This window comes from Uloborus diversus, chromosome 9, assembly GCF_026930045.1.
Source record: "Uloborus diversus isolate 005 chromosome 9, Udiv.v.3.1, whole genome shotgun sequence".
Taxonomy (NCBI): Eukaryota; Metazoa; Arthropoda; class Arachnida; order Araneae; family Uloboridae; genus Uloborus; species Uloborus diversus.
Window position 1 is genome coordinate 136,835,414 of NC_072739.1, and position 16,927 is coordinate 136,852,340.

Here is a 16,927-nt window from a genome sequence, read left to right on the forward strand (position 1 = left end):
ACTTTAAAAAATATACGCTGTCAAAATAAATCCCCCCCCCCTCCCTGCTTCAACTCTTTATGCAGCCATTTTGTTTCAGTCATGAAGCATTAAACATTTTTTAGACTAGGAATGATTTAAGAACAGAATTTCATTTCGGCCATTAACTTAAGTTGTTTAATTTTAACCCTTACCTTTCTTTGGGGTTAGAGAAAATCATACATCTAACATATAAAAACATGTAGGATGGTACATGTTTTTATATGTTTACCTTGATATACTTCTCATACACTAATATGCTTTAGATTTGTACTATATTGTATTTGAATTATATGTATTCAAAATGAATTCCCTCAGACTATTTCTAACACAAGGATAGGTCCGGGGGGGGGGAGGAGTTAGAAGGAATTAACAAATAATTATATAACAAAATAAAAATAAGATTAACCAAAAAAATTTATGCAACAGTAATACTGCTGTGAAAGTGCAAAAGTCAGATCTGCAGCCAAGTTCAAAATTAGCTGTTGCTTTTTAAAGTTTTAGGCATCCATAATCCACATACTTATTCATATGCCACTTAAAAAAAATTTAAAAATATATTTCATGTACAAAGGACCATATAACATTGTATGTTGTGAATTATGTTACAAGAAACCACCTCCATATAATAACTCGATATTGATAGCTTTTGTGCTTAGCATGGCAGAATAGAGGAAATACAAAAGGGAACAAAGAGTCATGCTTGCCATGTGCTTTGCCACATAAACAACAAATTCCTTTCTGCAATTTATCTGAACACAGGACGAACTTGTTTAACTTGATGTGCCAAAACCTCACTCTATCAATTGATCCAATCCTCAGCAGCTGCTTTCAAATGACGGTATAACTTCAATTTAACGATACCCGATTTAACAATTTCTGAAATTTAATGATACATTTCACTGGTTCGAATTTAACTGCATTAAATGTCTATGCTCCTCAATTTAACGATATTCTTGATTAAACGATAACTTTTTCTAGTCCCTTGACAATCGTTAAATCAGGGTTATACTGTACTGTAATGTACTGTTCCATATAAGTGTCTTTCAGTTTCTAAAGCAATAGTTCGGGGGGGGGGGGGGGCAAATCTGGCCTCTATTTAGGGTAGCTCCAGACTTCCTACTTTTGTAGCAACTTCATAATGTTATGAGCTGCATGTAACACAACATGACCATATAGAAGGGTGACATCGTCACAGAGCAGATTTGAGGGAACTGATATTTTTTCTTAAAGGTTTTGTATTTATTAATCAGCTTATTTGCACTGAAAAAATAAAGTTTTAATTTTTGTAGGTCTTACCCTCTTAATTTGTTCCTTTTGATGAAAAACCACTAAATATGAAGTTTGAATGAAAAATTTTGATATTTAGAGGTAGCTCAATGAACTTGAAGTTTGTTACATAGAGAAAATTTCGACAAAAAGTGATGGTTACACATTTATTTATATAGCACTTGTAAATTAATTGAGACATGAAAGAAGGTGGTTTCTGGATTATAAAATGCACCTGGCATTGTTCTGGAAACAAGTTATTGTTTTGAAACAGTCCCAGATAAAGTCACTTTCCTGCTGTCAGGGTATTTTCTGCAGTGTTCCTCGATGACTTGCAGTAGAAACTGCAACTGCGTTTTATCATATGTTATCAGTCCACTGAACTCCTGAATGAGAGCCACTCCACGTTCAGCATGATCATTCACTAAATTTAAAGCTTGAATAATTTTTTTGGCTTCTTTGTAGTCATCTCTTGTTTCCTACGATGCTGGATCAACAGAAAGATAATCTACGGGCAGGTTTAATGCCTGGAACAGTGACATAGACTTTGCTGTTACAAAATCTTCCAAATTTTTGTTCTCAAATGTTTGAAGATCAATCTTCCTCTGTTTAGCTTTTGTGCTGGTCTTTTCATAGCACTGACCATTTTTATTTTGGTAGATGCACTGACATGACTATCAAAAAAAGCCAACGAAACTAGTTCCTCTGTTAAGTACCGTAAATGGTTGGAAAATTTATTTGCAGCTGCTTTCGTGATATTTGTATGAATAGCCGAATATTCAATCAAAGACTTCATTAGTAACAGGCCATTATATGGAGCACTTGCAGCTTTTGGTGCTGATATCCATGCTTTCATGTATACACATGCTATGGAAATGCATACAGCTGTTAATCCCTTCTCTTCTTTAGATGTAAGCTTGAATTGCGATTCAAACATCCAGATTTTGAGACTATAAATACATTTCGACAACCAACGGGCATGATGCATGGCTCCAGGCGACATAAATTTAAAACCTCTAACAGGGGCAATTCCAAGGAAAATAAGCACAAGTTCAACTAATTCTTTATAATCATCTCTTAATTGGTTATGTGACTCTTCAATGTATTTTTTTGCATAAGCAATATCATCTTTTCTTATATGTCCTTTATCAGTTCATCAACTACGTCAACTGAAATTCCAGTTTCATACTGGTCGGTGCCAATGAAACTCCAAAATTCCTTGAAACGTTTGAATAATGGAATTGTGTGGAATGGAGAAGATGTGGCTCCCATGCACACTTGAAACACTGAACCTATAATCTGTTCCAACACATGATGCCTGCACGCTAGGGACAAAAGTTCCTTTTCAAGCTTTTGTTCTAAAAGAACACATGCACCCGAGTTACTGCCAGTGTTTGAACTGGTTGTGTCAAAGCACATAGCACGTATGTTGTTTGATATTCCTCAGCTTTCAATAGCTTTAAAAAATGCTGTAGCCTGTGCCTCACCTGTCCCAGATGCTAGCTTGGGAACTGCAAGTAGCTGGTGAATTCCTTTCCCAGTTACTAGTACAGGCAGGTGATCCACTTTATCTTTTGGAACTAAATCAGGAATTACTTTGCTGTCCCAATGAATAACTAGAGGGACGTTAGCTTGAAACTTAGCCTTTATGTCTGCATATTTCTGAGCTCTTTCCTTCCTTCTTTCACGGCGAATTGAGTCCTTATTTAAAGAAAATTCATCGATATTGAATACTAAGCATTTTAAGTTTCTGCTATGACATAGAAAGCCTTTCGGTCTGACACTTTTGTTCTGTCCGAAGCTGCAGCAAGTTGGGGAGTAACTATAGTTTTTCTCCCTTGCTTCCTTTTCTGTCTTTTTGATGCTTGTTCTGTGATATCCATTTTCTTACCTTCTTCTGTTGAGCTTAAGTTGCTATCAGTTTCAGTATCAGTAGATGATTCAAGTTCCACTATAGAATCTTTTAATTCTTTAATTTTCTGTTGCTGTATTCGGGCATTTGTTTTTGTTTCTCGTTCAAGAGCTTTTTTCTCTTTTATATCAAGCTTTTTATCAACTCCTAACATTGATCCACACTTACCTTTCTTCCTTTGTGCTATTAAAAAGTCTTTGGCTTCTTGTAAGACTGCTTTACCGGTTAAAACATCAGCAAGAGCAACATCAAAAAGATCTTCTAGTTTAGAGAGAAAAGTTGATTCCTTAGCTTGCTGTGTTGATGAACATCGAGCTTTATTTTTCTTCAAAAGCTACCACTCTTTATACAACTTTTCAAGCTTCATTTGACAATTTTGGTTATTTCGCATAGGAATTCTAGCTTTTTTCCAAAACTTGGCAATTTCTGTGATGATCCGAGTTGAAGCTTGTCTTACGGTTTTCTTCAATTCAAGATGATGCAAAAAATGTCCCAGAGCCATACGCAAGGATTGCAATTTTCCACCTTTTAATTCTGGAACTGACCCACCAAGAAGATACAAGTCACTTTGAGATCTTGTGGCTTTTGCAGCCATTTTGCTTTCAAAACTGAAGCAAAAATAAAATATTGAAAACAAAATAAGTGCTAAAATAACCAAATGTGTTTTGTGCAGCTAAAGATGTCACATCCTAAAACAAAATGGCTAAATCAGAGCTAGCATGGCTTTTTGGTATTTGTGATCTGCCCAGTGGTGCTATCTAGTAAGTTATATTTGAAGTTAAAATAAGTCCAGGGTATATTTATAAAATAACTGAAAAGTAAGCAATCTTTGCTTTTTGAAAAAAAAAAAAAGATCCCGCAATGTTAAAAATTTTAGTTGTTGAGCTACCTATAAATAATTTTTAAATGTGCTAATATTTCGCCTGAATTTTTTTTTCACACAAAGGAACAAAATGAGAGGGTAAGAGGTTAATATTTTCATAGTTGAAAAATAAGCTCCACCCTAATCAGCATGCTCATAAAATATCCTAATTGAATTTTGTCTGATTGTACTGATTTATAAATTATATATTTTCAGGACTATTCTCAATTAATATCAATTCAAGTTTTAATGGATTATTTCACGGACACTTCTGTATCTCCTCTCAATCGAGAGTTTGTGGAAATTGAAGACCATTTATGCAATCAAGTAATGAAGAATTATTAAAATTGTTTCTTTTTTCTGTAAAATATATTTTACTATGCTTTGATGTGAGATTTTGTGAGTGATTTATGTGTTTTGACGTGTTTGCAATCAGTTTCTTATTTGTGCCTTTTTTTCATTGTTACTACTATTATGTTCTAAAAATGGTTTAGTTTTCTTCTTTTTTTTTTGGTGCGTGTGTATTTTAAAATTTTCCGTTTTTGAAGTACTGCTTATTAATTAAAGTAATGCTGTTATTATTAATTTATAGTGAACTTAATGAGATATTTATTAAATACCTTTTTAAGTGCCTATAAAATTTGAATTTCAAAATATTTCTTTTATCCCGCACAAAACTCTTTATTTTCAGGTAGATTACACAGTAATCGAAAATCAAGTGTCTTGCATTTATCTTCATTTTTCTAATGTTCCTGTGAAAAAACTTCCAGAAGTAAAAGAAAAGTAAATTTTATTATGAAATATTTTCATGTAATAATCTAACTTTTCATTACTAAGCATGAGAGCAAACCAACATTGCGATGCATATATTCACTACAGTTGAGGCAAACCAACCTGGCAGCATTGTAAAGGCTGTCACCTTCACTGCCACTACACACCACCTTTGCCATGACTACACAGATCCTAATCAAAGCATTATGATGCTGCCAGGTTTGGTTTGCCCCAACTATAGTTATTTATCAAAAATTGTTCCCTTTGCGTGATTATTATTCAGAGGAATTACGACATCTGTATTCAGGCCCATAATTTCAAATTTTCTCAGAGAGAGAGAGGAGCAAAGAGCACATAATCAAGGTAAATTATGTCAAAAAAAAAATAAATAAATAAATAAATAAATGAATAAGTCAAAAAAGATAAAAAAACAAAACAAAAACCATGTCCACTTACATTTTGAAACCTTGGGGGGGGGGGGGGGGGCGTCTGTATCCATTTTTTCATAAAATTATTGAATTACTTACTCACAAATTTAATTATATATTTTTTAATTAAAAAGTGATGGAACACAAGAAATGAAAATAGAGTACTACAAAATAAAGAAAAAAAAGGGGGGGGGAGGGATTCTTATATGTAGAAAATTTGCCATTATAAAAGAGTGTAAGATGGTTGGCAGAAAGAGTTGAAAAGGATTTCCAATAAATACGGGCAGAAATGTCTGATTGCAGCCAAAGCAAAGTTTGAAGGAAATTTGAAGTGTTCTCTAAATTTACTTTCACTTCACAAATTATGGAATATATGTCTTAGAGCTTCAACCAGTTGTATGATATAAGTAAATAAAAAATCAGCCAATTCTCATAGCATAGCCAAAGCATAGTTATATCTAGTCTATGAAATCATATTTTAATTTTATTTATATCTAACTTATTTATAAATCAATGTTTTTGCTGTGTTCTTATTGTAAGACATAATGTTTACTATTTTAACTGTTATACTATGTAAAAAATCATCCTTGGATGCAGTTGTCTCTCGCCACTTTGCGATTTGACTTTTGAGATTTCACTCTATCTCGTTTTTTCCCCCTAAATTGGTTCATGAATCTTTTATAATGGGCTCGACTAAGTCTTTTCTTCAAAAAAGTAACAAAGTGTTGGTTTTAAAGACAGCAATTTGTCCTTAGTAGTTATAGTGGAATCAGTTGTTACAGAAAGGAGGGGAAAAATGCTGAAGAAAGCGTCAAGAACTGCTTTCTGCTTTCAACCATTAAACACTTACCAGAGTGTGTATATCACTATTATTAAAAGAGGATATTTGGATAATTCAAGTGTAATAGTGTCTAAATAATGTCATTTCATGCCTAATTTGTTCTAATTAATTTAAAAAATGAGTTTTAATGATTCTAAGTAATTTTTCAAAACTACTAATAGGAAAACATATACTTTAAATAAGGAAAGTTACTTTGTAAAAACTCTCATATCGCGATATAGTAGCATTAACCACAATAAAAAAGGGTTGACTACTTCTACTGTTGTCCCATTCTTGTATCAAAAAGCTTAGTTTAATAGGTTGACACCATTAAGTTTTGTTCTTGCTGTTCTAATAAATAATTAATAAAAATATGAAATTTAAGTGTTTTTTTATACAAAATTAATTGACAAAATGTAATTTTATTTTTTGATATTGCTTGATACAGAAAATGACTTTTTATAGCCAACTTGCAGTCTTTCTGAATTTAAATTTATTTATAAACATCCAAATGAGTGCCAACAGGTTCTTTGTTAAACAGCAACTTTTGCTGTTTTCCTACTCCTGTCTAACTTTACTAATAATAAAGCTGAAAGTCTCTCTGTCTGGATGTCTGTGACGCTCATAGCGCCTAAACTGTTCAGCCGATTTTCATGAAATTTGGAACAGAATTAGTTTGTAGCATGGGGGTGTGCACCTCGAAGCGATTTTTCGAAAATTCGTTTTTGTTCTTTTTCTATTCCAGTTTTAAGAACATTTTACCGTGCAAATTATCACAACATGGAAGAGTAAATTACGAAATTATTTCAATGTGAAACCGTAACATTGGCGAGTAAATGAACATAGCAAATTGGCAAGAAATTCATCATCTATTATTTGTAAATATACAGGTGAACCAACTTTTTAATTTTCAACCACGGGCAAAGCCATGCGGGTACCACTAGTGGCACCATAGAATGCAGACCAATTCATCTTCATGATTTTGATGCAAGAAAACACAAATGGACATACTGGCAGTTATCAAGTTATTTTTTTTCCCTTAAAGCCACTCCTAAGCTTAGTGCAAATACTGGAAAAATAATAAAAATAAACTGAATTTACAAAGATCCTGAATCTAGCCTGTCTTTTTGTCAATTATTTTAAGTAGCATTGAAATTAAAATGAAACTTCAGTAACTCAACACTCGGACAACTCGACTATCCTTGTAACTCGACATTTATTTTTCTTTTGGTTGGCCCAAAGCTAATTTCAATGGGCAAATTCCTCTTTAACTCAACACACATTTGCAGGAACCCCTATAAAGAGACATCCAAATGCTGTTATAATCCAATTTTTTCTACCAACATTCTTTCATATTAACTTCTTCTGGGAATTTTATGCTGTGGTTTCTTGGTCAGTGAATCCTTTTCTGGAAAGCTCTTTCAGAGAATCCCATCCTTTATCTAGGGAAGTTGGCCACCACACTATGTGCTGTTAATACAATTCTAAAGGGTAGGATAAATGTACACATGAAAGTCCTCCAGAGAAAGAAGGTATAATAACATATTTTGCACATACCTGACTGACAGAAAGCTGTTCCACCTCTTTTCAAAAATTGTAAATTTATTCCTCACAAGGTGTTAAATAATATTAGTGATTTTATTATGTACTTTTCAAAAAAAGAAAATTTATTTCCTGGAATTAATTTTCATAATGTTAATGTTAACATTAGCAAGTAGATGTTACAGAAACTCATTAAGAATTAAAACAATGGAACCTCAGTAAATTGACAACTGCATAAGTCGACATGTTTTCATGTTCCCTTGGGGTGTCGAGTTATCAAGGTTTCACTGTATTTGACATTGAAGTCAAAAATCTATTGTGAAAAAACTTATTTTCAGAATTGGATTAACAATTTATGTTCTTACTTGCTGTATCCTTGTATGTAATTCACAGGTTATTCTCTGTATTTGAAAATGTGGCCAATGGAACAGAAGCATTGGACATGGAGCGTATGAGGACTGTCATTAAGAAGAAGAAATTGTACATACTCAGTCATGTTAGTGTTCTTTTTTAGTTTAATAGGTCTATAAAGTACATTTCAATCTCAATTGACTTTGCAAAATGCTTTTAAGGCTTCTTGGAAGTTTCTTGGGCTTCCATTTCATGTGTGTGTTGTTAGGGGGAAGGGACATTTTTGAACCTTTTTTTGTAATAAAAAATATTTTAAAATGTTTCTCTCTCTCTCTTTTTTTTTTTTTTTTTTTTTGAGGGAAAAAAAATTGTGGCTTAGGATATTTATTGATGGAAAAGGGATTGAAAAAGTTGAATGTGTTCTTCACTGATAAAACTTGGTTATATCATTTTGTAGGCAGTGTTAGTAGTTAGAATACAAGAATTTGTTCCACTAAAAATCCATGCATTAATCACTAAAAATTTTGCATTCAACAGAAATATCAAATGCTCAAAAAAATCCATCGAGTATTGCTAGATAAGGTGGATCAGTACCACCACCAAAAAACGCAAGTGCATGGGTATAGTTATGAAGAAATAGTTTTCCATGTGACTGCATTTTGAACAATAATCACTTAATAAAATGGAAAATCAATGAAATCAATTGCATTGCTTATTCCAACTTTTTACATCTTTTTTTTTTAAAAAAAGCTCAGTTTTTTCTTTACTTTTTTTTTTTTGATAACAAGCTAACTTTGCTTTTCTCTGTTGAAATAATTGACATATGTTAATTACATGCTTTAGTTTAAGTAAGAGCTCATTTCTAGCACTTAATGCTTAGTTGTAAAGTAAATGGTATAATGTCAGCTGTTTGTAATGTGCTTCTATAATTCTAAGCAACAAGAAAACTGTTGATGGAAATTCATTGCAGATCAAATGCAATCATTTAGTTTTTACTATGTAATTTTCCATAACTTTCAGTTCCTGTAAATATATTTCACTTTTTTTTAATTTAAACAATTTAAAATTGTTATTTTAATTTTAAACTTGTGTTTAGAGTTGAGCTAAGTCACTTAAAAATATTTCTATTTAATGTTTAATAACGCTTTTTACAGATGGAGAATAATCCTCACGATCAATTGGCTAGCTGTTTGATAGGAGACTTCCTTTATGGTTCAACCTTAGAAGACGTGAGTGTTGTTTTGTTCTCTGCAAAACATAAATTCATAAATAAAATAGTAATAAATAAATATAGAAAGAAAACGTAAATAACTAATCTTTTTACAATAGGCTGTGGGGGAAGCCATCCATATTTTTTGGCTTCAAAAATTGGTTTTTCTTATTCACTTTGATTAATTTTTAAGTACTGTGCTATTTTCTTTCAAATTAAAATGTATCTCATACATTATTAAACTGTTCCAATTTCTTAAAAAATCCTCATGTATTTGGGAATCTAACTCAGTGTGCCAAATATCGCCAAACGAGAAATTTGTTATACGTTGCCTTTTGTGATTGGGGGTGGGGGGGAACTAAATGAAAAAGAAATCTGGTTTGAGGCTAAATCAAACATTTCACTGACCACTAATTGAACATCGATAATGCTTGCACCATAATCATCAAGCATTTTTTATTTGGTCAATTTTTTAGAATGCTAGTTATTGGGACTAATTATGCTTTCTTTGAACTAATATGGCTGTCCAATGGCTTTGCACTTAAAGACAGGAAGAAGGGAATTGTTAGTGAACAATAGTGTCATGTAAGGGCAAATTTAAATTACCTAAGTCGGTGGTGACCAACCTTTTTTTACCTGAGGGCTGCACCTTATAGTTAGATGAATCACTCGGGCCTGAAAAAATTAAATATATTTATATTTTTCCTGGATAACATCAAAAAAGAATGACAATTACAAACTAAACATAGTTCTAATTACTACTTGGATTCTTACTTTCTTAATGTAAAGTTTGAATTTCTTTTTTCGTAATTTCTAAATATTTTGCACCAAATTTGTAACATTGTTACTATTTGCCTGAACCTAAGAAATGAAAACAGATGAAAAAGTAACCATGGAACAGAAGGTTCTAGAATTCAATTTTCAATTTGTAGCATCCAATGACTAGCCATGCAGGTCAGCTTGGGCTGGAGGGGGGGGGGGGTGGCTTGGCACATTTTGCTCATTAACCGTTGGTTGGGCACCTCTGATCTAAGCCACTTGCTGTCCCTTGTGAATAGAAAGTCATATTTTTCTTTTTAAAATGTATTGCTCATTAGATTTTGTTTTGCCTATTTTAGCTTAAGCATAGGGTTCAAGAAATTCCCACCATTGAAAATTTGTTGAAAGAAGATGCTCAGTTTTGGCTTGACTTACTGCAAAAGTATCTCATCGAAGGGAAACATGTGATAGTAAGTATGGACATTTTTTGTGACAAAATGTTGTAGTGTTTTGAAATTGTACTGTTGAAGTAGCTGGTAACATTTAATGTTGAGTGACAATTTTTGATGATGAACTTATAAATTTTCAGTATATCTATACAACGTTGATATTCATTGTTTAGTGAATTCTTTTATCTTTATGTTAAAGATGATATGCTAAAGGTTTAGATCTACCGTTCTGTGTTAGACATGTTTGGTACATTAGTTTTAAGGTTTAGCGGCCAAGGCACTCTTATCATTTGAATAAAATATTAGAGTAGCAAGAAAACTGAATCTCTTGACAGCTATGTAAAACATTTGAAAATATGTACTTTTCTTCTATCTTAAAGTTCTGATTATTTACAAGTTTCAAAATATGATTTTTGTTTTCTTTGTTTTCAAACTGTCTCTGCTATGAACCTTTTTACTCCGTCTATAATAGCATTGCCATATGAAGAGACTTCCTAAAATACTTTGCCAAATTTCAGGTTTTAGGGAGCCCTAGTCCAACACTCTCAGATTCTATGGCCAAAACCGAAAAACTAAGAATAGAGGAGCAACAAAAGAAGTTGGGCCCTGCTGGTTTGAAAGAGAAAGCTAAAATACTGAAAAAAGCTATGGAAACTAATGAGGTTAGTTACTTTCAGCAATTTTTATTACAAAAAAAAATTGATTGCTGTGTAATAACAAGCAGTACTCATATGTCCTTAATTGTGGATCTGAATCAAAGACCTTACATTGTTACCATGCTAGTGTTCTTACTGCACACCTAGAATCTGCTTGTAAATGTCATTTTCCCCCTCAGTATTTTTGACCCTTTGTCGTAAACTCATACTTCACAATAACTGTTTACCTCTGTTACATGTCATGCTATATTACATGAACATATTGCCGAACAGTCAATAATCAGTTGCTCAGTCGGCTGCACGGGGGACTTCAAGCACGTAGGAGCCAGGATCTGGTCCTGGCTGTGCCAATCTTGAGTTTGGACTTTTAAACTGATTTTATTTACACTGTGATCAAAATATTCTAGAAGTTTCTTTAACTTTCTAACGAGATGCTCTATGTTCATATAAAAGCGTGAACCTCACAAATTGCTGGCGGTTCTCCAGTTCTACCATGCTGCGAGTTGCGGCGAGCTAATAAAGCATCTAGCTCAGTTAAATGTATTCTGTAATTATTTGATTCATCATGGCAATATATTTGCACTTCAATGCTTTTTGTTAATGATCATATTTCAAACTTTATGTGTTTTGATAACATTTTTGAGTGTAACAATAATTACTGCCTTTTTAACTTTTGCGCATCCTACCTACCGTGTCAACTCTATTAAAATAGAGGTGAAAGAAATAAGGGATGAGTTGGTGTTTAATTTTGGTTGAGAAGTGTTATTTTTTATTTTAATTTTAATTTTTTTTATTCTCTTACAAATTTTGTCAAGCTTCTCATAGTTTCCAAAAACTTTACACTGTCTTCAAGAAATTTTACTTGAGTCCACTATTACCCCTGATTACTGTACATTGCCACACTATAATACTTTTTAATTAATTATTTTTCAGGAACTAATGAATCTTTTATAGTTACCCTGTTTATGATTGAACAAAAATATTTTTTTTTTTAAATTGCTTGAACTTTCACCAGTGTTCTATGTTAAAAATCACTTTTTTTGTTTGTTTAAATAATAGTATTACAGTCAAAACTCTTTAACTGAAACACACTTAAAACAAATTACTGCTAAAACTAACTACTTTTACAACCCCCTTCCTGATGTACGTACACATAATGCTATATATTGTTTTTTTGGATAAAACAATCTATGGTTAAGATAAACTAATAATTTTAAATGACCCTTTGAGATTGTTGTAATGAGGTTAGACTGCATATTATTTTTTATTTATGCAAATAATATCAAGATTTTATATTTTACTGTTGTTCCATGAAATAGAACCAATATACTTTTTTGATTCTTTCTTTATGCTTAGCTGGTTATCAACTCATAATCTGAATAATCTAAAATTACAGGTTTCTCCTCCTAAAGCAGTCATTCAATCTGTTTCTGTGCCATCTGTGAAGTCGATTAAGTTTCATCCCATTAAAAGGTGCTGTAATGTATCAGACAACGAAAGTACTGATGTGGATTTCAAAATCAAGAGTATGCCGTGCAGATTCCAATTAGATGTTATCAACACCAATTTCGTGCGAGTATGTATGCTTATTACAGGGTAGCGACAGATCAGGGAAAAGTCAGGGAACTTTATTAATCAGGGAAAAATCAGGGAAATATCAAGGAATTTTGGAAAAATAACAAAAAATCAGGGAAAATTGATTTTATGCAGAATTTTTTTTTTTTTTTTTTTTTTACTTTACGAAATTAAGTACTCTAATTCCCTACACATTTTCTGCCAATTATCTGTTCTAAAAAAAAAAGTAAAATTAATGAGGTGTGATTTTACACTGCCACATATTTGTGCATCTTTCGCTGTTTATTTTACCTAGCTTGAAATTTCCATTTACGCTTTCAATGCTACGTAAAATAAGCAACCATGCAGGCAAAGAGGAAGCCTTCCTTAATGCCTTAGCTCCTTTGCCTTTATTCCATTGTTTCGAAGTAATTAAGTACTGTAATCCCAATTTCAAGAAGAAATCTTTGGTTTTTGAATTAATACTATAAAAGCTTAAAAGTTATTACTTCTTCACGTTTTTAATTTAATTGCTAAAATTGAACTTTCAATAAAAAAACTTTGTTTTTTGCCGTTATACTATTTGTTGTAACCGCAGATTATAAAGGCTTTCCTTTCTTCAGACTTAAGTAATTCTTTAATTTTATAACCAAGTTGTGTTCTTCTTTTATATATTTTGAAATTAACTAATTGCTTTTTTTTTCTTTTTTTTCCTTGCATTTCAAAGTTTGTTACAAAGGCAATCTAAGTTTTTTTCGTTACATACTGAAATCATTTGAAATAGAGTTAACTTGTGTACTTAAGTAAATATCTTTACTTTTTTATTGTTAAAATGCTGTATTCATTCATTAAAACCTATGTTCTTGATTAGAGAAAAGCTCCCTATGAATGCATGTCAAATGGTTTAGTCTGTTTTGCATAAATATGTCAATTAGTTATATAAGAATAACTACATTACTTCTATTCTTTCACTATTACTTGTTATTCTTGCAACAATTATTATACTGTTTGAAAATTTAGTTCATAATAATTTCAATTACTTTTTAATTCTATCATAAATACACGTATGTTTTTAAGAGTAATTTTAATAGTTTCTTAAAATTCTTATGCTAAGTGGTTTCTGGAAGTAAAGTATTTTTTTTTTTTAAATTTTCTATAATCTGTCCATGTATAAAAATTTAATATACTATTTTGTAGATCCCCCTCCCCGCCCCTCCCCAAAAAAAAATTGTCTTGGCTTTTTTTTTAAACCATTTTATTAAAAAAGTAGCATCTTTTTAAAATATACCTTTAGTTCATCAACTTTACACAACTCAAAATGTTTAAAATACTGCATTTTATACAAACATACAATGGATTTCAAGTGGAGCAAAAAAAGAAAAACATTATCATTGGTAACGTAAATCAGGGAAATTTGCTGAACTTAATCAGGGAAAAGTCAGGGAACTTTTTTTCACAGTTCCTGTCGCCACCCTGTATTGACTTATAAAACCTCTTTATTCTTCACATGCTTAATACATTTTTTTAATGTCCTTACTTTTAGCATTGTTTGCTTTACTCTTTATAATGCATTTTATAAAAATGCCATTTTTTAAAATGATTTTTTTTAAATTTTAATGTCAATCAGTTACATGTACTGTGTACTCTTACAACTTAATACTATTCATTATTGTCTCCTAAAAATCAAATTTGAATCCAGAATATATAAGGGGTAAATATTTACATGTCAAGCTGACTATTGACAGGAGTAAAAGACAGGCGGAGAACTGCCTTACTTTCTCTGGAAGCTCTTTTTCCTGTTTTAACATTTCTGAACTTACTTAGTTTATTTTAAAGTATGTTATGATGTTTCAGTGTTATAAAGATACCCCTTTTGAATATGAAAAAGTAGTAGCTTCAGGGGTGCAAGTAACAACTGCAGTGAAGTCACTCTCAGTATCCAATGCTTGCACGCTAAAGTGCATACCATATTACTCCACATTAGTTGGCATGCCGGAAAAAAGCAAGGTTGACCAGCATGCCGGAAAATTTGAACTTTTGGGCATGCCGGATAATTTGAGGTTTATTTCGCAACAATGCAAAAGTAAAATTTCCTCATTCAGTTCCAATCAGCGAGCAAAACGCTGCAAGGAAGAAAAAAAAACCCCGAAAGTAACCTTCTTTCAAAAAAAAAAAAAATTATTGCATATAATATGTGCCAGTTTATTTATGGTAGGTCATTATTAATATATTTAACTATATGTCAATAAAGTAATCAATTCAGAAGCAATCAATGTTACTGTGATTTGTTCCTAATTTCTTTGAATAAATTCTTTTATTCCTTTTAGAGAGGTAACTTTAATTTTTATTTATTGAATAGCTATGGTAAATTCTTTAGCCTGGTTTAGGGGTGGCAACTTACTGATTTAATGTTTGCTTAATTTCAATTTAATTTTTATAAAATTATTCGTTATTAAACAAAATTTTTCTTGTTAAAATAGCGAATGACATTGTTAATGAACATTTTTACAAAATTTAACTGTTTATTAATACTTATATATATACTGAACTTATTTTCATTTTTAAGCTGAACATATATTTTTTATAGTATTGATTTTTTCCTGACCTCGATTTTTCCGGCATGCCAGAAAGAACCAGACAAGTGTTATTGAAAATCTGGTGAACCCCCAATTTTACAGCATGCTGGTTAATACGAGGTAGTACAGTAACCTTTTTATGGAGTTTCTCATAACCTCCGAACACATGTATGTTATTTTTCAATTTTGTGCTTTAAGTTGTTCATTTGTCTTCTGTTTCTGCACAATGCTGAACTATTGTTCTGAAAACATGTGTATTATTCTTATTTTTGTTTCTGCATCTGTTATCTCCTTTATGCAAGCTTCCCAACTGTTCAGTGTTAAAAGAACAGCTGACTGTAAGCAGTGACTGCTTATTCTGCTCTCTATTTTAAAAATTCTCTTAGGACCTCAACTGCAGATTTTAATGGGTCTTCAAATGGATATTTGATCAACATTGGCCCTTTGTTGGCACCATTTGGTTAGTTTGTTGAATATAATAAAATACTTTTTTCACTTATGGTAAAAATAGAGATAGTTGAACTAAGCCCTTTTAATTTTCTTCTTATGAGCACAACCACTGATGAACACATATACCTTAAATTTCTAAAGTCAACAAATTCTTGTCTTATTATTCATTCTCTTCATAAGGAAAGGTGACCTAACGAGTAAAAGTCAACCTAAAAAGAAAGTTGCAGTTTTATGGCAAATTGTGAGCAGCAAATACTAAGTATGGATTGTGCTGAAATATTCTGAATGTTAGTCATTTTTTTAAAAGGATCAATACTTTCTATATAATGTTAATGTTTCATCTTGGGTTCTTTTTTGCACTTGATAATCAAGAAATCATTTTTCCATAGTTTTATGTACTGCTTGATACCAGCCAGCTCGCATCAGATTTGCGGATGTATTTACCCCTTTTTGTTGATCTACTTGATGAGTGTGCCATCAAAAGAAATGGAGGTAAAATTTCTTTTAATTCAACAAGGGAAAAAATGTCATAATAGATAAAGGAATAGAGGTACATAGATACTTTATGACTTCTTACTTTCTCCTTGCCTTTAGGAAAGCAGTAAAATATTATTCATGTTTTCCACCATTTTTTCTTGCCATGCTTTAAAATGTTATTTTAATGGAAATTTTAATGTTTAATTGCCTGATATATTCACTTGGCGAATTATTTTATATTTTAATTGGGTAATGTAGTGTTTAAATTAATTGCTTGTTCAATTTAGTTGTCAGACTATTTCACATTGTGATGGAACTTTTGATGTTGTTTAATGACATTTTTTTTATTTATTAGGCTGATTATTTTACATCTTAAACTTTTCCATGTTTATTTTTTAAAAATCAAAATAGATTCAAAAATTGCCTTTTTTTTTAATTACATATTTCAAATCAATGGATATTTTAAAGTTAAAAAAATATACAAAAATTTTTTATCCAGATATCTTTGAGCTTTTTTAAGTGCGCGCAAAATACTACAAAAAAACCTTGAATAGTTCACCAAAATTTGAACATTTAATGCCATCTGTTAGCTTTTTCAGACTTAAGTTTGTATTACATGGTGCAATTCCAGTTACTTCTGCAAGGAGAAGTTGCCTTCTGGTTGATGATATTTTCTAGTCAGCAAAAAAAAAAAAAAAAAAACTGCTTCTCCCAACCTTCTTCCTAACGTTATCCAATGGAAGTTTTCAAGGGCATAGATGTCAGTTATATCATGCTCTTTCCCTCTGCCCTACTTTTTAGCAGTTTTACTAAATAGGCACCC

At 31.6% G+C, this 16,927-nt stretch overlaps 1 protein-coding gene across 1 annotated transcript in view; it reads left to right on the forward strand.

Moving 5' to 3' along the window:
* LOC129230521 (uncharacterized protein C05D11.1-like) overlaps nt 1-16,927 on the forward strand; it is a 52,349-nt gene that overhangs the window by 18,109 nt on the left and 17,313 nt on the right. The window contains exons 7-14 of the mRNA XM_054864925.1: nt 4,278-4,388; nt 4,753-4,844; nt 8,016-8,118; nt 9,128-9,202; nt 10,302-10,412; nt 10,910-11,053; nt 12,444-12,623; nt 16,017-16,119. Of these exons, the coding sequence (XP_054720900.1) occupies nt 4,278-4,388; nt 4,753-4,844; nt 8,016-8,118; nt 9,128-9,202; nt 10,302-10,412; nt 10,910-11,053; nt 12,444-12,623; nt 16,017-16,119 (919 nt within the window). The remainder of the gene's footprint in view (nt 1-4,277; nt 4,389-4,752; nt 4,845-8,015; nt 8,119-9,127; nt 9,203-10,301; nt 10,413-10,909; nt 11,054-12,443; nt 12,624-16,016; nt 16,120-16,927) is intronic.